This window comes from Mus caroli, chromosome 8 (genome assembly GCF_900094665.2).
Source record: "Mus caroli chromosome 8, CAROLI_EIJ_v1.1, whole genome shotgun sequence".
Lineage (NCBI taxonomy): Eukaryota > Metazoa > Chordata > Mammalia > Rodentia > Muridae > Mus > Mus caroli.
Window position 1 is genome coordinate 69,854,593 of NC_034577.1, and position 22,888 is coordinate 69,877,480.

The 22,888-nt window shown below is 43.2% G+C and overlaps 1 protein-coding gene across 4 annotated transcripts in view; it reads left to right on the forward strand.

Annotated features, from left to right (window-relative positions):
* Ttc29 (tetratricopeptide repeat domain 29) overlaps positions 1-22,888 on the forward strand; it is a 189,746-nt gene that overhangs the window by 96,390 nt on the left and 70,468 nt on the right. For all 4 annotated transcript variants that reach the window (XM_021170292.2, XM_021170294.2, XM_021170293.2 and 1 more), the window contains one exon: positions 14,688-14,779. In XM_021170292.2, coding sequence (XP_021025951.1) covers positions 14,688-14,779 — 92 coding nt within the window. The remainder of the gene's footprint in view (positions 1-14,687; positions 14,780-22,888) is intronic.

Sequence of the window (22,888 nt, forward strand, 5' to 3'; positions counted from 1 at the left end):
AACAGTTCAAGAATGATCTTGCTGGTTCAGCGGGCAGATGGTAGGATTCCTGCTCCTGCTGACTCCTGAGATCCTGGACGACGCTCCCAGACAACTCTCCCTGCTTTGTAAAATGGAGATGATATTTATTAATATAGCGTGTTGATGAAATTCCATCAGAACAGTAAGGAGATAATGGTTTATTGGTCCTTATTATTGGTACCACAACTGATTTAGCTATATGTTTTTCCCAAATTTAATTAAACATATTCATTTTCCCTATGAGCTTATATTAGCTTACAGCAGAGCAAGTGTTTATTATGTACATTTTATATGTTTATAATATCATAGATATTAAAAATCAATGTTTTCCTTTAAAACACTATGTAAATAAACATTAATATTTGTCACAAGATTTCAAAGCTAAAATTACTTTTTAATTGTTTACAGTAATAGATACATGGGAATAGGATTCTACTATCTCCGCAGCTAGCGCAGGCTTCAAAATTGGCTTTTAAAGGATCAGAAATACTTTCAAATTGTGGCTCAGGCATCCGGGATTGTGGTTCTGGTTTGTCATGACGCTCTTTGGCCTGGATTCTGTTCAGTCCTTAAATGGCGCTGTGGCGTGACACCATTGTTATAATCTTGATTGATTGACAGCAAGATGGATTGTCTCAGAAAGATTCAGAAGCCTGAGCCTAGCCTCCTCGGGAGCAGCATCAGGCACCATCTTGGCAGGAAGGTGGGAGAGAGCATTAGACAGGAGAGCTGTTGAATGTGGTCACCTCCTCCATGATGAGTGACCACGGTGGGAACAAGAGGTGACTGGACTTTAACCCACAGCCTGCTACCCGTTAAAGGGACGGGCAAGTGCCCCTTCCCTATCTTCCCTTTCAAAGGGTACGCACTGAATCTTTCTTTACCCACTTCTCTGTCATTAGACCCAAGTGCACCTTAACGTATAGGGTGACGTCATAATGTCTCCAAGAACGAACAGCTTACTGCTTCGTGTCTTGTACTAGGAAGCAATGTCTTGGAAAATGTCACATAAGTGACCACTGGGAAATTTCTAGAGGCAAGCCTACCAACGTGACTGGTTAAAAGGTCACTTCAATTGCTGTTTGTGGAAAGGTCTAATATCTCCTCCCTCTCTCCTTGGTGTGTCACGCATGGGGTCAGGGGGTAGGGTGTGCTTTTGCCTCTGGTAGAGTTCCAGAAGTCAGCTTCAGGTGACTTCCTCAATGGCTTTCCATCATACTTTTTGAGACATAGGCCAGCACACTCTGGGTGTCCACCTGCACCGCCACCCTAGCAGGACTGCAGGTACTTGCTGTGTGCTGGGCTTCTCTGTAGCAGCGGACGATCCAAACTCAGTTCTTAGCTTGTGCAGCTGGCATCTCACCAGACGAGCTGCCTCCCAGTCCTGTGCTCTCTCTTAACCCATGCCGGTTCTCTGCAGCCATGGCTGAAATCTAAACCTTGCCTGTAGAGTTTCTCCCCTACCTCAGCTTATTTCCACTGTGAGAGAGAAGCCCCCTCCTTCCACATGACCACTTCCCAATTGTGTAACTGTGGCCCAGTAGCATCGTCTCTATGTGCCTCAGGGTCCCCGCTTTAAAAGATTGGGTAATACTGTGCCTGGTGATTTCAGGAAACTGAGCAGGTTAAAGTGCTAATGGGTGCTAATGGGCCCGGCGAGCCAAGGGAGGGTCAGTAGGAGGTGGTTAAAAAGGTTAAGGATGGACAGACAGGACCTGGTAGGCCATGATAAAAAAACAAGGCCTTTTCCTGATTAAAAAGAGATTGCTTAGGGCTGGCAATCCAGTTCAGTTGGTAGAGAGCTTATGTCTGAGTTATGAAGCTCTAGGATCAACCCATCAGCACCACACAAAACCAGTGTGGTGATGTACATAGTGGTAAACACACTTGGGAGGTGGGAGCAGGGTAAGCAGAAATTCAAGGTTATCCTCAGCTACACAAAGTCCAATTCTAGCCCGGGATACATATTCAGTCTCAAAAAAAAAGACAATATAATAATAGTAATTAATAAAAATAAATGATATTGGCTACAGGCAAAGGAATGACATAAAAGTTCTCATGGTTGGCTATTCTTAGTGATTATAATTGAACAATCTTGATCAAATGGCTGCAGGTGGTAGGCAAAACAATGACCAAAAAGCAGGAAGCTAACATTTAGAACACCAGAAGATCAGAGGCTGCTGCGGCTGTCGCTGACAGCAGAGAGGGAATAGCTTATGGCAACTGAAGTGCAGTATGGCAGTTGTAAGTGAAGCAGGGGTCAGCACAGAGCTGTCCAGGATAGCACAACAGCAAATATGATGGCCAAGCTTAAAAGGCTGACAACCAGTAAACCAAGTTCAAACCCTCTGCCTCCCTCCTGCCCACTGTGCTTCTTAGAATAAGACACTCGGCCTCTCTGTGCTTTGTTTCTCTTGATTACACACTGGGAATATTAATATTTATCTCAAAGGTTTCATGAAGAGCAAACATACAATGAGCAGAGACTCACTGTACATGTAGGATTTAGTCAGTGGTAGTAACTGCCATGGGCTAGGGGCAGCATTGAGCCACCCTGTCCGGAGCCCAAACGTGAGACTCCTTGACACACAGGCATGTAGATCTCAGGAAGGCAGGATTTAGCCAAGGGCCCAAAGCAGATTTAAGCAAAAAGCAATGACAGAAAAGAAGGAAACCCCAGGGGCTGGGAATGAGCAAAGGTCCAGTCATGTGAACAAAGGCCAAAGTTCAGAATGTAATCTGTGGTGAGGTATGGAGATGCTGAGCCTCTGTAACGTTTATAGTCAAGAGACGGGGGCTCAGCTGGGGAAAATGGAGGAGGGGCTATTGTCAAGCACTGCAGTAAAGATCACAGGAGCCCTCTGACCTTTCAGACTCTCGGTGCCTATGTATTGATAAGCAGTTTGGAAATGCTAACGGCAGTGAGATTCTTAGCGTAGGCAGTAGAACGTAAAGTATAAAGATGCTTGGAAGCTATTTGTTTCCAGCTCAGATGGTATTCCAAACTGATCAAAGGCATCGATGGCAAAGAATAAAATAAATTGCACGTCTAAACAAACCGCTAAAGAGTGTTAAATTGATTTAAGTTATTTGAGGGAGTATTAATATTTAAAACATCTGTGTCCGATGCATCTTTATGACCAACTATAGCAATAATAAACATAGTTTCATCCCACCATCCTTCATTGTATAATATTATGCAATAAACTGGGTACAAACTTATGCCTTCACTTTAGAATGGAAGTCTAGGAGTACAGCTGCTTGTTTATGCTTAGACTTCTTGAATTTTATTCAGTCAATAAAAGTACCCTCGATTAAGGCTTTATTGTTCTCTTTGCATAAGTCGAGGTGAATAAAGTACAGTGTCAGGCTTGTATCATTTTTTAAGAAATCCTTCCCTCGCACTCATTCCTTTGTAGTTAATTCAATTTTAAGCAGCACGCATTGAAACTGGTTCCTTCCAGTTCGAGCCAATTTTCTAACTTCTTGATTTGGTACCTTGAGTTTATCTGGAAATATCCTAAAATAGAAAAAGTGCTTTTTATAGGACATAGTGGAGGGGCACAGCATAAATGGAACATCTATCCATGAATGCCTGAGCATCAGGGGGTGTTGGGTCCCCCAAATGTCCCATGTATCATCTGCTCTGACCCTAGTCTAAACAGAGGGGCAGCCAGGCCGATGAGAGGAGATGCTGTGCAATCAAGGGAACTGAGACATCTGGATCACAGCGCATGCTGGAGCATTCCAAGGCATTTCCCAGCCCTTCATGCATCTGCACTTGCCCAGCCCCCACCTTGTCCCCTCTCCCTCCTCCTCTTTCTCTATCTCTGCTCACCTTCATCTTCTGTTGTACTCCCGGCATCCTCCATTCCCCTCGACAAGCCGCCCCATCTGCTTGTGTGCCAGTGCAGTCCTTCCACCATGGGCTTGCTGAGGAATTCCAATTCCACCGCCTCTTTGCCTGTGGTCCCCCTGCCTCTGCCTCCATGCCCTCTCCTCCTGTCACCGCCCAGCGCTCTGTGCCACACTGGCTTGTTTTGTCAATAACCATTTATTTGTTGCTGGGATAGCAGCAGCCATTACATCTGACCTCCCTGTTTCATCAATTATGGATAGATTATTGGATGTGAACATCTGCAAAAGCTTGCTGGCGCACTTCCCTCCTGGCTGAGATTAGATAAAGTACTAAACTGGTGTTTATTGTCAGGCCAAACTCTACTGGGGAGCCAGGGAATTCCAAGACAACTAGCACCCCATCAGCAGTACCCCAAATGGCTTCCTATCACCACCATATCCTCTAGGAGTCCAACCATTTATTATTTACATTTATCACAAGTTGTCATAACGTACTTGATAAAAACTCTCGGTGCCACCTCCTGTCCCATCAGAATGGAAATGGCTCATAAATTGTTTCCTTGTCTCTCCTGTCACTGCGGAAGGGTCATGGACAAAGCCTCCCTGGTGTGGAAGCGATCAGAGGAAACCTTTCCTACCATGTTTTATTTGAAAGGATACAGTTCTCACATACTGACAGGAAAACATGACATTGCAAACATAAATTAGGGTTGCCTGGCTTTTCCAGAATAACGGCTTGAGACAGAAAGGACATGGCGCTGTCCACAGAGCATATGCTCAAAACGCTTCTCAAAACTCCAGTGGATTTCTTAGAAGGGGAAATGAGAATGAATTTTTATTGAATCTTGCCTTCCATGAGAGGGAAATCTCTTTCCGCCAAGGGAAAGAGAGAAATCTCCTCTTTTCATTCAAGAATGTGGAAACCTTCGTAGTATTAGTGCTTGTTTAAAATCTCTGACAAGTGTAGAACATTCCAGAATCCTTCCTGTGAGCTAGCCGTGGTTTCCTTCAAGGCATGTTGTGAGGGACAGTGAGCACCTCACTTGTCACGTGTTCTCTGCAGCCCACCCCCTCAGCCGTGCTCTGTTACCTAAGAGAGGGGCTGCGCTTGTCTCTCATTATTCTTAAGTAAAATGAAGAAGGAAACACCTTACACTCATTTCACAGATAGGGCAAAATTGGTGCAGTTGTTCTCAGACATTTCGATAAGGAGGCCTTGGGTCATCTCAAAATTCATTTATATCCTTTTAAATTTACTCGCTGATGATCCAGCTTTCCAGACTGACTGCCAATTGAAAATGTCCACCCACTTTCCACTGGCCACAGGCATGGAGTGTCATGCTTACTCTTTATTGCAGGGGAGCTAAAGTAAATGTCAGTCCATAGCGTGTCTCAACAGACACTCTTGATGTCTCACTCAGATTCAACCATACCCACCCATGTGACAACACCCAGTGCTAACAGGACTAGGGGTTAAGGGTACAATGGAGAACAAGACAGGTGGGGTTTCTGTCCACCTCACACCAACTCACAAAGACTAATAATTAGATACACAGGACAGTGTGAGTGGAGCTAGGCTAGGGCAAAGACTTGTAGTTCCCTGTGAGAACGCTCTGGGAAAACAAGAGAAAAGCAGGAAAGAACAGTGCAGGCTTGAAGGCTGAACAGTGCAGGCTTGAGGGCTGGACTTGGGGCCTTGAAGGTCCCCAGGCCCAGAGGCTGAGGGAAGCAGGATCCTGATTGACCTGGTGTCTGCTCAGCTGGAGTAAAGGACCTGCAGTCCAGCAAACCCCAGCAGTTTGTAAATGCTGCCATTCCTGCATAAGCAAAGTGCGTAGCAGCCAGCATCTAATCTGATTAGATCTGACGGGCACTAAACATGATGCCGAGTGCCACAGCCATCTCCAACGTTCGTAAGTAACCGAGAACTGGCATTGTGTCTGACGTCATCGCACGAGCAGCTTGATCGTCTGTCACACTCGCTCTTCTTCCTAATAGAGTTTGCAGCTTTTTCCTTAAAGCAACACATGGAACAAACCCTCCAACACTTTACATCTTCAGCTCACTCTGATCATGAAATTCCCGGTGCCTTCCACTCTGTGTTTCTTGCTAGGGCAAGAATGTTCTCACAGAGTTTGTCACTGACACACAAAAAGGGGGGGAAGCTAAAATGACTAACCTGTCACTTCAGCTCTAGATGCTTATTTTGTCTCAAAGAATTTCTCCGTTCTGTTTCTAGAATGAGACTGATTCATTCTACCAAGAAGGAGAGGTAAATGTATAATGCTGGAGGTGCTGCACAGACCGCAGCCCTAGGAATCCCAGGAGTGGCCAACAGTGGGCCCCGTGGAGATGGAGAAACTGAGTTTTCCTAACCCCTGCAGAGCTGGCAGCCACAGAGCACTCCACTGAAAGACTCACTGGCCTCCTCTCTTGGTGGATTCCGCTTTGAACTGCCCCTCCCCCTTCCACCAGTCCTCACTGCTCCACAGTCTGAATGTCCTATGAGGCTGTGATTGAACTAAGTTATCACTCTTATCTTCCACCAAGCAGAAAGTTTTATATCAGGCCACCTCACCGAGAGCCAGAATGCCCATAAATTGACTACCCTTTGGTCATGGGCCTCTGAACAAAAATATAAAACCAAGCCTCCGATGGTTTTCTTTGTGAGAGGTCAAGGGCAGGAAGAGATTTTTCTTCCGAGGAACTGCAAATATAACATAACTCACGCTATGATTGGGCTGCCCATGGTAGAAATCCCTGTGCCTTCTGACTTCCGATATAAAATCACAACAGAGAAGCACAGTGGAACTGTTCCGGTGTAGTATTAGTATTGTCATAGTACAAACTGTAACGAGCAATGTTGGAAATTGTCGGGAGCAATGCGCTTCAATTCATGACTGGGGAAAACTTTGCTTTCCACTTGCATATGGAAATTTATCTCATTGTCTTGAGGCTGAGCATCTTCTCAACAGGCGCTCTTAACCAGTGAGCCATCTTTCCATCCCCTGATGAAGATTTTTTTTAATCATTCATTTTTTTTCAAATGTATGCCTGTGTGTATGCGAGTGCAAGCATGCATGCATATCTATGTGCACATTTGTTGCATGCATATGTGTGTGCACATGTGTGCACAGGGACCTGCAGAAGCCAGATGGTGTTGCATTTCTCCAAGCTGAACTCTCAGGCCACCTGTAGTGGATGCTGAGAACTAAACTTGGCTCCTCTGAAGAGTTGTACCCACTTCCAACCTCTGAGCCATCTCACTTGCCCTTGGATCTGGAATTTTTTTTAAGATAGTTTCTTTATTTACATTCCAAATGTTATCCACTTTCCTGGTTTCTCCTCCAAAAACCCTCATCCCCTCTCCTCTCTCCCTGCTCCCCAACCCACCCACTCCATATTCCTGGCCCTGGCATTCCCCTATACTGGGGCATAGAACCTTCACAGGACCCAGGGCCTCTCCTCCCATTGATGACCAACAAGCCCATTCTCTGCTACATATGCGACTGGAGCCATGGGTCCCTCCATGTGTACTCTTTGGTTGGTGGTTTAGTCCCAGGGAGCTCTGGGGGTATTGGTTGGCTCATATTGTTGTTCCTCCTATGGGGCTGCAAACCCCTTCAGCTCCTTGGGTCCTTTCTCTAGTTCCTCCATTGGGGACCCTGTGCTCAGTCCAATGGTTGTCTGAGAGCATCCACCTCTGTATTTGTCAGGCACTGATAAAGCCCCTCAGGAGACAGCTATATCAGGCTCCTCTCAGCAAGAACTTGTTGGCATCCACAATAGTGACTGGGTTTGGTGACTGTATGTGGGATGGATCCCCAGGTGGGGCAGTCTCTGGATGGCCTTTCATTCAGTCTCTGTTCCACACTTTGTCTCTATAACTCCTCCCATGGGGATTTTGTTCCCCCTTTTAAGAAGGATAGAAGTATCTTCCTTCCTCTTGAGCTTCATGTGGTCTGTGAATTGTATCTTGGGTATTCTGAGCTTCTGGGCTAATATCCACTTCTCAGTGAGTGAATGCCATCTGTGTTCTTTTGTGATTGGGTTACCTCACTCAGGATGAAGGAAAGGCCATCCAGAGACTGCCCCACCGGGGAATCCATCCTCTGAGCAGCAGTAGTGGTCCTACCTGCACTCACAGGCCTGTTCACACTCCTCTGATCTGGAATTCTTAACCTAAAGCTAAGTTGTTGAAAACAAGTAGAGCATATCTTAAATGACTAAACACATCATTCTAGTATCCTAAACTCCAAACCATATTTTTGGAAGGGAGAGTTCTAGGCCATTTGTTTTAACTCCTTCATATACCAGAATCCCAGAGGAACAAAGTTTCTTGTCTAAGGTTCCACAGTGAGCTGCTCTTACAGGGACCAGCACATACTTAGTCTTTCCTGCACCACACCACAGCCTCTGGAGTATGGGCTAGACAGTACAAGCAGTCAATGTGCGGCAATGGACCTGATGATGAATAATGGGTTTTGAAGACTAAAAAGGCACCCTCTCAATGGCCAATATTAGAAGCAGTAAAGTTGTTAGCTACCTCTAATTGAAGAAGGAAATTTCAGAATGTTCAATGCACAATGAAATACAGAAAAGTGAAGTTACACTTACTAAGTTTACAAAGTTACACACTCAGATGGCCTAATGGGTCACTCAGGATAGCATGGCTGTATGAAGGTGTCACTGTTCATAAACATGTCAGAAGCTATGCCTTTGTGGAAAGTGTATATGAACCTTAAGTGGTGTGAGGCCCCCATTCCTAGCATTGCCTACAGTGATTCTCCGTCTCCAGGAAGCTCCCCCTGGATGCTGGTGATGCCCTGGCTGGTCTCAGCCTGTTACTACAGTGCCTGTCAGAAGTCATTAGCCACGGGTTTCTTTGACTAATGTTGCAGCTGATTGTCTGCATCGGGTTCAGACACTGTAAATGACGCAGAAGCGCCTTCTCTGCTTGCCAACTGTGAGGTGGCTGAAGTGGGCTGGCATGCCAGAAATCAGAGTAAATGAATTTCCAATGAGATTTGACAAATGATTTCAAGCTCACGTTGGCAAACCTGACTTTTTAAATTATCTACATTTATTATTATGCAAGTAAAAATCGGTATTGTTTTCTCCTTCCCAAAGAAAAGCTGTGAACTGAGACTAGTGCCTAACTCTTGTTATGAAATAGACGATCTGGGCCTTCTCTGGGGTGTATATAACAAAATGCCAGGCACGCTGCCTTTTTATGGTGGTCAGTGGAGAAAGAAGTAAAAACCATACCCCGGGCAGTGGAATCCTAACTTCTTGTTTACAGGCATATCTGCTGGGTATCCATTATGGCTTCACAAGTGGTGGTTGATCTGAATGGGTTCATTTTGTCTCTTCCAGTCCACTTAGATTTGTGGACAAAAGTAGAGGGAAAGCATTTAAATGTGCTGAACAGTAGAGGTTTTGCTTTTTCCTATCTCTAAACATCCTTGATGACTATGTGCCTGCTGAGGACTGGATGGAGAAAACAGCCGTGTCTCAGGATTGGAAGTCATTATATAGAGGTGGACAGAGTCTCTTGCAGCCTCGAGAGACAGAGTTTTGTCTAAGCACATGGGAGTTGCAGATCTTACCTCAACTCGACCTATAGTTTGTTTATGGAGTTTTCTGGTGATTGTGTGTCCAGTCAGGAAGATTGCTTAAGCAAAGGCCAGGTTGGGGGTTTCTCAACAGTGGCTTTACTTGCATTTTAAGCCACATGATAATTCTTTGTTATGAAGGCTATGATGGGTACCATAGGGCTAGCAGCCCTCCCCCTGATTATAACAACTAAAGTGTTTTCAGATGTTGGCAGATGCCCCTTCGTTTGAGAACAGCTATGTTAGGTGAGCATGAAGGAAAAGCCAGGGTGTCACTTCACTCAGTTCTTAGTGAGCATGCTCAGTCCTATGTTACATAGGAACCTGTAACAGTCCTCCACCAGAGGCTTTGTTAATTTCCATTCACTCATGAGGAAATAGGCTCAGAGAGATGGAGTCACTTGACACACAACTCTCAGTTTCCTAGTAGACCTGCCATTGCCTGTGGAATTTGGGGGCAGTCTGAACACTTGGTATTGAGTTGATACAGCTGCATACCAGATTAGTATTTCTTCCTTCCAGCCTCATGAGCTTCACTGAGTATAAATGTGAAAGGTAAGACTTCTTAATCCATTAGAACACTGCACACTGAGAGTTCTTTGTTCCCATTTCTCTGAGTTATGCTGGCAGATTTTAACCATCCAGGCTACAGTTATGTGTCTAACAAATTCACAACACAAGTCTGTTCAACCAAGTGTCCTTCAGATGTCCACAGATGCTGGTAGACTCTTGTGCATCTCCCTCCATGGTGTGTCTTGTAAAAACAGTCCCAGTCTTTGTCTGGCTTCCGTCACTGATTTCAGTTGACCAGGACTTGCTCACTCCCTGTCAATTTGTTGATCACAGTTCATCTGCTTTCAAAAGCAGATAGGGGGTCACATAAAACTTTTGTACAGAAGCCGAGCAGTCCACATCATGGAGGCCAGAAAAGAGCAGAGGAATGTCTGCACTCTTTCTCCTCTTTTATTCCTCCACAAGCCTACTTGGTCGGTGGACTGGTGCTAAACATGGCCAAGGTAGGTCAACCCCTGCTAGTTCATTCTCTCTAGAGATGGCCCTTTGTACATACCTAGAGATATACTTACTAATCTCCTAGACATCCCCTCCATAAAAGTTTCCTTTATTCACCTGACATAATTGTTATCTCCAAGGCTTACTGCCTCCATTTGCTAATGTAGACCTAGTCCTGGAAGCTTCTAGCCTCTGTACAATCTTACTTAGTCCTAGAATGTTTTGAACTCTGAGACTTACTGATAAATAAGGTCACTATTTCTTTCTCTTACTGAGCTGTTTCTGGCTGGTTCAACTCAGCTGTTCTGGCTCAAACTCTTCCACAAGCTACCTGATTCAATGTGGTTTCTCTCAGCCTCTGACTGAATTGTTCTGCCTCATTTCATACTAACTCTAGCAGTTTGTTCTAATCTTCTGGCTCATTCTCATTCTCTTGCTCATTCTGTGTCTAGCTTGTTCACCCCTGTCTAGCTTGTTCTCTCTTCAGTCTGTCTCTGTAAAACTCTCCTGGTGAAACTGCCTTCTTCAATTTTCTCCCTCTCCATGCTGTTCCACTTTCCCTCTCCACTCTACTGTACACTCTCTAAACTCTACTATATTCCTGGACTGTACTCCCTTCTCCTGTGCTGTCTGTCTCTCCCCCTTAAGTAGCTTTCCTTTCCTCTCTCTTCTCATGATAATTGAGGATATCCTATTCTGTCAAATCTTTCTCTGATTCATCACTTTGTCTGCCACTCAATTAGGTGTCACTTTCAAATATGGGTACTTTCTTCTACAAACTAACTTTACCTTCATTGTTTGGGATTAAAGGATTGTACTAAGGGTATGTCTCTATTCCAGCCAGAGGGATTAAAGGTGAGTGCTAAGGCTGAGTCACACTCTAACTAGAAACAGGTTTTTGTTTTTGTTTTGTTTTGTTTTGTTTTCAGTAAAAAAATACAATCTCTGGGTTCATGGTGTGTGATCAAATATACTGCAACACCCCTTAATAGTATTAAGGTGATGAGATTAATCATCTCATTAGCTTTCCACAAATTAGTATAAAACACTTCTATGTTCCACAAAATTCATAATTTCATCCTATTTTTCTACTTAAAGTCATATTTTTTCTTTTTACTTTTATAAAACTTATTTCCTCTGTCCTTAGATTTCTCCAACTTGCATGTCTCTTCTCTTGAGCTCATGTTCCTGGTAGGTAGGTAGGTAGGTAGGTAGACCACCTTAGACCAAATCTTCAACAAGATACCCAGTGTGACTCTCATGTACACGAATGCTTCTCTGTTTGGAAAAAAAAAAAAAAGAATCATGCCTTTTCAATTGCCTATGTACCTCTTGGTTCTCAGGCAACTGTTTAAAGAAATACCAGATTCATCGCAAGCCACAAAATAAATTTGTTGTCTTTACTTTGGGGAGGGAAACTCTTGCACGGGGCTGCTCCTGGAGGCTGAGGAAGAAATTAAGAGTTCTGGTTGTTTAGTGTGTAGACTATGTACTATGATGTATGTAATCACAGTACCCATATGACAGCTTTTAGAGAGAGGCTTTCTCCTTTAAGGAGGAAATTAAATACAAAGAATTCTCCTGGCCTGCATGTTGGAATATGGGACAGGTATGGAAGAGCAGTTGCTGGGTATTATATCCGTAGCTCCAGCTACTCAAGAGGCTAAGGCAGGGTTGATTGAGCCCAGGGTATGGGGCCAGCTTGGAAATGGAGTAAGATTCCATCTTACAAAAAGAGAGAAAGGGAGCAAGAGATAGGAGGACACTCAGGTTAGTGTTCACCCTGGGAGACCTGAGCAAGAGATAGGAGGACACTCAGGTTAGTGTTCACCCTGGGAGACCTGAGCAAGAGATAGGAGGACACTCAGGTTAGTGTTCACCCTGGGAGACCTGAGCAAGAGATAGGAGGACACTCAGGTTAGTGTTCACCCTGGAGACCATATCCATCACCATGAAGAAGCTACAGGATAACTGGGAACATGAGAGAGTTTCACTGTGTAAGCCCAGTTCATGCCCTGGAGAAACCTGCCTCAGGTCACTGCTGATTCATGTAGTTATATTGGGCCAAAGTTTGCACTAATGCATAGATGCTCTCAGTGTTGAAAACAAATCACCATTATAAGATTTTGTAAGCTTTAAAATAATGTCAGGGCCAGGATGACAGTTTTTATGGAAAGAAAGCAAATGAACTATTTTGGGTATAAAATATTTTAATAATTAGCTTTCAATTTAAGATTTTAAAATGTCACCTAAAAATATGTGGACCAAAATAAAGTCCTATAAAGTCTCTTCCTAGGTATTTTTATATACCAACTCAACAAGGTTTCTTACAAATTTAAAACATTCAGTGGTTCCATCTCATACCTCAGAGCAGCTTCAGTGTAGGCACCTCAGGTTAAGCCCAAGAACTGTCGTCGGCTGTGGGGCGGAATGAAAAGGATACCCTCAGGTTCCTACGGAGCTTCATTAACAGGCCTAAAAATAAGGATGAAGGGTAATGATCAGGCCTTGTATATTTTTAAATTGCTAAGGGAGGGCTATCAACGTAGCTCCATAGGTGAAGTGCTTACTGTGCAAGTGTGAGAACCTGAGTTTAGACCTCTAGCACCCATACACACCAGATATGGCAGTGTGCATCTTTACGTGCAACATCCCTGCAGCAAGACGAGAGGCAGCAAGTCCAAGGAAGCTCATGGTGCAAACTCTCTCTGTTACACAGCGAGAACAACGTGGACAGAGAGCTCTGAGACCTGCAGCTGGCCTCTGGCCTTCATACACGTGCCATGGTGCATGTATGTCCACATGAACACACATACATACACACACAAAGGCAAAAATGATAAAAACATAATATATGCATTCTTTTTTTCTTGTTTTTTTGAACATTATTACCATAAAACAATAACAAGTTGGGAAGTTGTTAGTGGAGACCCAGTTATACCATATCTTATAAATGAATGCAATTGCTACATGTGAATTAAAATTGTTGAAAGTGTTTTCAAAATTTAGAACACTGGGGGCTCAAAAAGAATCAAAACCAGGGTTGGTGTGAACCCATGGGTAGGTCTTAGCTCGAGCTTCTAAACCACAGATCTGCTTCTGGAGAGGGATCACGGTGATGTCATTGTCATTTCCCACATGTTAACTCTGAAGAAATAAAGATAAATGTGACATAAAAGCAGATGGGGGTAAGGGAAGGAAGAAGACAAGCAAATGGGGAGAAGAGTGTGTGCATGAATCAAAGAAACTGGAGGGAAAAGGTCAGCGAGGAACATGAGCCCTGCCTTAGAGCTCACCCCTCCTGCTGTCTAACTCAGACAGAGCACACCAGGCAGATGCACGCCCCACCCCCACCCCTCACCCTCTCACATGCCTGAAAGTGACTTTCACTAATTCTTTCTTAGAAAATGTGCAAAAAGGATTTCCATGGAGGTCCTTGGAGATTTCCTGTGTCCTCATGTGTGTAATAGGTTGGGTCATGTAACAATAAGAAAGAAGAGAGGGCGGGGGAGATGTTGGTTTCTATATTTTCCTCCCCTGACCAGGGAATGGAGGGGCAGGGGGTAGAAATTAAAAAGAAGAAAATGACAGCGCATAGTGATGTCAGTGTTGAATTAAATTAAGATCATATGTTTGGCTGTGGCAGCTGCAATCTTTTGATTATCAGGGAAATTGCTGGTAATGAAGTACATTTGTAAGAAATATTTTTAGTGTGAGCTATATACACATAACACTGCAAGACAAGGCTCTCCTAAAATGACAGATTAAGAAAAGGCCTATTGCCTAAATCCATTCTTTTCAAAGAGCTATTTATAGGAAGAACCATGATATTTGAACTTCCATAGTAGGACATTCTGATAGGACTTACATTACCTTAGGTAATAGTCTCCGTATTGTAAAATAATGCTGTAAAGCAGTCAATTATTTATTCACAGCTACATTATATAAACAGGATGGTTTGGAGAATTGGGATGGGGAGGGGGTTATTTTTACAAAAGGAAGACTTCACTGTCATGGCTCAAAGACATGTCCATGAAACAAGCCACAGCACAGCCCCAAATCAACCAAGTCAACAGAAAGAGACATTTTGGAAATGACTAATGTTAGTCTTCTCTGTTATGATGTGTCTGTCACCCTCAGATGTGGACAGGTGATCCACTCAGCATGTTCCTCTCCCCACAGGTGCTCAATAGGTACAGTGAGATCTCCACAAGTCTGGATGACGATCATAGCCTGGGGAGAGCCTATGAGGCAATCGCCAAGGCCCTGCAGAGGTAAGCTAGCACAGCGGTCCTGCTGTCTCTGTGGAGTCACCCAGCTGTGAAAGACTTAAATTGTTTGAGGTCTGTCGCTTTCCATCACTGCCTGCTTAAATTTTAAGCAGTGCCCTTCTTAAGTGACCCTTTGGTCGTAAGTTACTTTAATCCAGTGTGGTATTGTAGAAAGATGCATTCAAAGTCTTCTCTGTCTGTCCCTTCTATGTGTAAGCTCCCTTTTGGTTTTCTGTAAGCTTAGTGATGACCTTGAATGAACCAGAGAAAGAAAGAAAAAAAATCAGGTCACATCTCACAGGCAAGGAACTCAGAGAGCCTGGTGTCAGGCAGTGCCTTTCAGTGCTGTGACTTGCCTAACCTTTCCTGAGCATTTTGGGAAGAGTTCCATTTAAACTTCCACCAGGCTCCATCCATTAAGCAAACCTGGATTAACAGCTGGGAGCAAACATGCCCAACTTTTCATACGAAACAGAAAAGTTACCAACAGTCTCTGGGATCAGCTTCTGATATATATCCTTTGGTGGAAAACTTCGTGATTATCCCTCACTTCCTGCAAGGCAGCCATCATTCATCATAAAACGTAACTGCATGCAAGCCACTCACAATACCAAAAGTCACCAAATGTAGAGTCTTGGTTTTCAATAGTTACCTTAGATCCAAAATGTAGCCTGTTCAAAATAATAGGACTAGTAGCAGGTGTAAATATGCTACATTGTAACTACGCATTAATCTTTCATTGTTAATATATACAGGACAGTCTGAAAAGGTGAGGTGTTAATGAAAGGCATTGTGCCTAGATGCTTGATGAACTAAAAGTAGAATCATAATATTAAATACTGTATATACAATACTAAATACATAAATACTACAAAGATAAGAATCACTACTTAAAATGCCAGTACCAATGAAATGGAGGGAGTACTATATAATATCAGTTAAACATGGTCATTGCTAGACAAATGTCTCAGGAGAAGGCATACTAATGAGAGTATGGATTTTTACTGGAGAGAGACAGGGCCAGCCACATGTGAGGGAAGCAAGCAGTCTGTAAGTGGGCCCTCATAATACACATAGTGACCAGTCCCCAAAAACCAACCCAGTTGTCTTGAAAGGTCCACTTTCCAAATAACAGCTGAGGTGAGATCGGTTCGTCTCCAGCTTAATACCTGTTTGGACTGACTTAGTGATTCTGTGCGCTTCTTTATTCAGTTCATTTCAGCTGCTAAATTACTTGCTTTTGGTCTCATCACTGTCCCAAACCAGTAGATCTTATATGTATATATAGTGTGCATGCGTGTGTGTGTGTGTGTGTGTGCACGCACGCGCGTGCGTGTGCACTGCATGTGTGCCTGATGCTCACAGAAACCAGAATAGAAGAGTCCTCTAGGACTAGAGTTATATGTAATTGTTAGCAACCATGTGGGTACTGAAAATCGAACCCTGAAACAGCAGTCACATGCTCTACCTGTTGTGCTATCTCTCTCTTCCCCAGAGTCGTTAGATTCCTCATCTTTGTAATGACAAGTTTGACCTAGGTTTGCACAGTGATATTAATGTCTTCCTTCACATGCTTATAAAATAATTCTTACAAATCAAAATAGCCATTGCACCCCACACAGCTAAAGAGATGAAACCCTCGAGGGAATGTTTTCCTTCAAAAACCTTCTCTCCGCATTTGCTATGTCACGGGATAAATGCTGTGATGGCCTTTGGTTACTGGTGGCTCTTGTATTTATTTTTGAAATGTCTAGATGCTAAAGGTTGGCTTCCAGTTATCTGCAAAGGTTCGTTGTATGTCTCATCTGGGATATTTCAGTCTGTACTTCAGAATTTGAATTCCTCATCTGTCCAGTCAAAGCTGAAGGGACAGATTATCAGGGTAAAAATCCTGCTAACCTGGAAACTTTGAAAACAAAGATAATCAAATGTGTTAGAGATGGGCAAGGCTGTAACTGTCCATGACAGGCCATGAAGTGGGAAGCTTTTCCTAGGAGTGAGGACGATCCTTTTTTATATTTTCAGCAGCATGGAAAACAGCTCTGGGGATGAGCCAGTTAAGAAAGTACTTGTTGTACATAAAGACCTGTGTTCAGGCCTCCAGCATCCACGTAAAGGCCAGGCATGGTGCTGCATGCTATAATCCCAGCACTGTCAAGACAGGCAGATCCTTGGGGCTGGCTGGAGAGCTAGTCTAATAGATGAGCCCCAGGTTCCATAAGAGACCCTGTCTCAAAAAAAATGTGGTAAGCAATCGGGGAAGACTCCTAACATTGTCCTTTGGCATACACACACACACACACACACACACACACACACACACACAGACTTACACACACACATACAGAGAGGGGGAAAGGAGAGAGAGGGGATGGGGGAGGAGAGAGAAAGGGGGGGAGAGAAACAGAAAGAGACAGAAACTTAAAGAGGCAAAACCAGATTCACATCTTATTTTATGCCAAATAAAACTAATTCCACTTATAGAAATTGCCCTCTACTAAAGTATAGGAAAACTTTCGATGATTTGTGCACAGACAGACAAGCATCTCTGTAGAATGCAGGAGGGCACAGGCACGTTTTTTCTGGAGTCACAGGAGAAAATGTCCCAGGCCATGATCTTCCCAAGCCAGAGCTGCCATTTTGCAGCCTTGACTCATGGGAGCCTTCAGAGGAGCGTGGCCCTGGTCAAGGACAGCATGTCCTGTTAACATCTCTTCAATGTTCATTCAAACAAACGATCTGGTCAACAGCAGCAGCCTGGCTATTTGGAAATCTTTGGTTTAAATCAATCTGTTAAAGCCAAAACTGTGATGTGTTTTGTGGTCATTTTTAGGAAGATGGCTGCTTTGAAGGGTTGATATTAACTTTGATAAACATGTCTACACACGTATGCTGGTACATGCTGATTCCATTCACAGTACTGAACTGTCCTTCTGTGCTTAGCAGCATCACCCAGGAAGTAACACAGGCAAAATAGAAGAAATTATGGCTGAGATGGCTGAGAAATAAATCAGGTTGTGTGTGCAGCTTAGCATTCCCCTAAATCTAGCCTTCTTTCCTAACCTGCAAGTGATTGGAACAGTTTCGCTAATGGCAGTCCTAGCTCTATAAACATATTTTATCTCTTTAAAGGAAATGGAGGGGGAGAGCCATGTCTAGGATAAGTGGGTGTCCAAGTCCATCAGCTGAGTGTGCGTGAAGGGTGTATAAGCTGGAAGCTTCTAAAATGGTTACAAGAATTTATACTAAGTCTTTAGTTGGGAAACCTACTACATTCTCTCAAGATAGGATTTGGTGATATGAAGTCACCCTTCCTTCTAAGGTCAGACCTGGTGTGACTTGCAAAGAAAAGCTTCAATAGTGAGCATCTTTTTTTTTTTTTGCTATTAATGTAAATAATATACACTGAACAAGGGCTTAAGCAGAGTAAAAATAAATAAATAAATAAATAAATAAATAAATAAATAAATAAATAAACATTTACAATGGCATTTCTTCCTTACTTGCCAGAGTAGTGAAGAAAATAGTCCATTTTCAAAGAGCCTTGTGACACTACTCTAAAAGTCAGTTGTGACTCATAAAGGAAAGGTGACATGAGAAATTACCAAGTAAACATTACTATTTGTCATCATTATTATTTTAGCAAGAGGTGGTACAAGTTCACAAAAGCAGGAAATCCCTTAATTTTCCTTACAGAATGTGTATGCTTGTATATTCTCACTTAACTAATCCATCTGTTGAAATGCCACAGCTCTTCAACAGAATCAGGATAGCTCCCTAAGAGAACGTAGAAAAGAAAGAATCCCACATCCACCTTAGGCACCGCTCCCCTGTTTCTGGGTTTATTCCATGCCCATTGTAAATTTTCTCACACACTTGACTTAAATGATTTCCTGGAAAACTTTCCACAGTAGAGATCTTCAAATCAATTTCAACAAAGTTTCCAGTGTGAAAATTACTCTCTCTGTTATAGCCAAAGATTAATTTCTCTTTGCTTGAGAGAAACGACACGCCCTAGTAATTTTCATATATTCTCGAAAATGGAACATCCAGGCTTCGAAGTGAAATTTGCTAAAAATGACACGGGGAAAAAAAAAAGACCGCCAGAAACATTTCTATTAATTCTCAGAATTAAGAATGGCATTTTACATTTTCTCTTGCCGCAGATCCCATTTGCCTTATTACTTTCGTCTGTGGCCCACAAACTTGGTGGCACAATCAACAAACCCCTCCGTGGCCGTTCATCTCTGCTCGCCTTGATTTCTTCTCTCTGAGTAAATGATTAAGTTTTCATGCATTGGTTCAACCAAAATCTATGCTCAGTCAACCACATCCTTTATTGATTACTTCTTCAGCAAACACTAGGCCAAGTGTGATATACATAATTGGACAGTTGTCAGGGGACGTGGGTGTTAACGGTCCTATTTTCCCAGTTGGAAACTGGAATCACCTTGATACACAAATATTCTGCCCTGTTTCATTCTCATTCTTTGGATCGAGGAGTCCAGGTCCTCGGAATATATGTTTTTAACTCTCTGAGGTCTGCTTGAATGAATTTAATGATTATATCATATAATCTGCTGTTGAAGTCGCACCTGTGCACTGCATATAGGAAAACTGGAATTAATATTTGTCTAACATTTTAACCTTGTCTTTGAACTTATATAAATAATCTGTAGCCTTTCTCTAGAGAAAAAATTGAATCCTACCTCCCACCAAGGACTGACTAGCTTCTGAATACACTGCTAACGCCCATGCTTGCAGGCTTCCTTTCCGCCCATGCTGTTTATGTCCCAGTAGCTGGATGGGTGGCCTTGATGTGGGGCTCCACAGCCCCTGAGTGGAGAACATAACTTAGAACAAGAGGACCTTCTGCCATGGCCTTAGGACAAAGTCCAGGATGATTCTGCACATTTGAGAAATCCTTGCTTCCGAGGGTCTGGAGAGAAGTTCTAAATACCCAGTAATCATTATGTTTATACTGGTTTGCATTTTCCCACTAAACTTCTTTTTGAAGTGCTGTTTAAGAACAATATGATTTAACTAATCCTCAAGAGGCCAAGCCTAATCAAAACTGTACTTCCATCCAAAATCATACCCAGCTTTCAAGGAAGATTAAACACACATAAGTTTTGCCAAGTGTGTTTTAGATAAACACCAACAGTGAATTTTTCCTATGGTTTTAAAGTGGTATGTAAAAAATTTTGCCTTCTTTATGTCAATGTTATATACCGAAAAAGAGCTTGAAAAGTTAACATCAGTTTGCTAAAATAGTCTTAGCCCTAGAAATATCATTATGCTCTATATTTTCCTATCATTTTGGCTTATATGCTTTACTTATGGTCATTGAATTTATCAATAGTTTATATTCTTCTTTTCCCAATTCATCTTAGTTTTGTAGACAGTTAATTTCTAAAATGCATTTAAAAAAATTTTTGAAATCATAATTACATCATTTTCTCTTTCTCCTTCCTCTTTCTAAACCCTCCCATATACTACCCACCCCCTGCTTTCTTTCATATCATAGCCTCTTTTTCTTTAATTGTTGCTACATACATGTGCGTGTGCACATGTGTGTGTAGATACATACTCCTAAATACATAAATACAACATGCTCAGTTTGTGTAGGGTTAGCAATCCCAAACAAAGAACTACAAGCAACTAAGAAATGCCGAGATCCGAAGAAATACTCTCCCCCAGGGAAAAGCACACTGACTGGTTGGTTATCTAATACCAAATGGCCTTCCCTGAAAACATACAGACAGATACTCGAGTTACAATAAGCAGTGAGCCTAGCCTCTCTTTATAGTTTGACGTATGTGCCACAAACAGCACAGGTTTTCTAGACAATCAACCATCCCCCAGTCTGGAAGATGATTCGTGATTCTGGTGTGAAAAAATGATGCATACAGAATCAAGAAAGGCAGTAGTCACAACTCTGGGGAACATGAAATTCCATTTCTGCTCTGTAGAGCATTGGTTTACCAACAAGCAAGGAAGGATGTATTTGATAGGATCTAATAGCCAGGACTCCGCGTGCCTGTTGGGCTGAGCATTCACTAGCGTATCGCATAGCGGAGGTTTCCACTGTGGATGCTGAGCTACACAGGGTTTGTGTCTCGTGGTAGACAGTCTCCAGCAGAGCCATAGACAATCACTTGTTACTTCACTGACGGTCACTGTTGGAACCCTGCCATGTACCGAACTGCTCATTTACACAACTTTTAGAACTGAGCTATTCATAATCATGTGAAAAATGAAGAAACTGGAGTTTTCTCTAGGTCTAGAACTTTAATATTATCAAAAGAGGACAACAAGAGGAGGTACCAAGTGTGTGTGTGGCCTGGCTCCTAATGTCCATCCGCTGACTTTAACGTCATCTGGCTGCTCTAGGAACAAACTGACTGGCAAAAAGAAAATGTTTCCCTCCGCACCTGTTGCAAGCAGGTGCCCAGACACGACTTCTACGTCATCTCATTTCATAGTCTTATGAATCACCCCAATAGCAGTGCATTGTTACAGAGTTGGAAGTATATGTAGTCATTTTATAGAGAGAAAAAAATGGAGCCATACTTAGAAAACAGCTTTTCTAAAAAAAGAGACAGAAACAGAGACAGACAGACAGAGACACACAGAGAGAGAATTTTAAAAGTAAAGAAAAACAGAAAAAAATGAAGAAAAAAAGGAAGGAAAATGTCTACATATAATGTTACTGTGGGGCAAAATTGACTAATTTGTTTAATGAACACTTTTCCCACTATGTTGTGACAGAATTCCCTAAAGAACTACCACACGCATCATCTGTCTTCTCAGCAGGTGCTTCCTGGGACTGAGCACGAGAAGGGAGCCACCTCCTGTGTGTGAGAGCAGCTGGCAACAGGAAAGGCAGATCTGAAGTCCAGGCAAACCAGAGCACCCCAAGATAGAGATTTGCCAAACACTGGTGCAGAACAGGTCGCACCATGTGGTGTTTGAGATGCACCCAAGAGAGCCATGCATTGTAGGGAGAGCAAGATGCTGCGTGCACCTCTGGGGGGTTGGGGGGAGAACCCTGCCTGGGCTCAGGGTCAGGGTGAGATCAGAAGCAATGCAGAGAGAGAGCAGAGATGGTCAGGATGTGCAGGTCAGTGAGTGAGGAGGACAAACATCTGGAGAAAGAATCTGGGATGGTTCACTATAGCGCCCCCTGGCCTGTGTGTGCCAGCCCTAGGTGAGGGTGGAGGAGGAGGCAATGGCCTGTGGGTTTAACAGTGTACTGAGTGTCTGTTATCTACAGTTCAACATGCATTCCACAGTGCGCATTCCACTTTAAGATTTATATGAATACTTGATCGGTATTGTGCTCATGAGATTTGACTTTAAATTCCTTCTAATTGCCCTTTAAGAGCAAATTTACCCTTCCCATACCAGTCTTGCTCTTACCAGGACTGTCAAATCAAGCACTGCAGGATTTTAGCTACTTTGTGTCATTCATAGGGGCAGTCACAGTTCAAGTCCCATATAGTTTTACATTCACCCCACCAAGCTGACAGAGAAACCCTTTGGTTATAAGACATCCACTAGACTTTTGAAGTTTAGAGTTTGCTTGCCTGCTTGTGAGACACTGTTTCCTGTATCTCAAGCTAGCCTGTAACTCACAAGGATGGCCTTGAACTTCTGATGCCCCCACCCTGACCCCTGTCTCTACCTCCCCACGACTAGGATGGCACATGGTTGATGTGGGGCTGGAGATAGAACTCAGGGCTTTGATATCACAGACAGCCTCCCTACCAGTTGAGCTGCACTCCCACCTCATTAAGTCCCCTGACTGCAATTCGTCTGGGAACTCCAAGTGTCCCCATGACTGAGGCTGCCTCACTTTTCCTTGATGCTTAGCTCTCATGTGGACTCTGTCTTTCCTCTATCCAACTTTCAGCCATGGTTGCCTCCAAAACTATTTGAGTGACTAGCATATGCCGTGGACTCAGCTGGAAGGTGCAGGTCTCCTTGAGTATTTTGCTAGAAATACTTACTGAGTGTGACTTCAGTGATGCCTGAAATGTTACTGCTGAGAAACTCTTGCAAAACAGTATGCACCGTGTGTGTGTGTGTGTGTGTGTGTGTGTGTGTGTG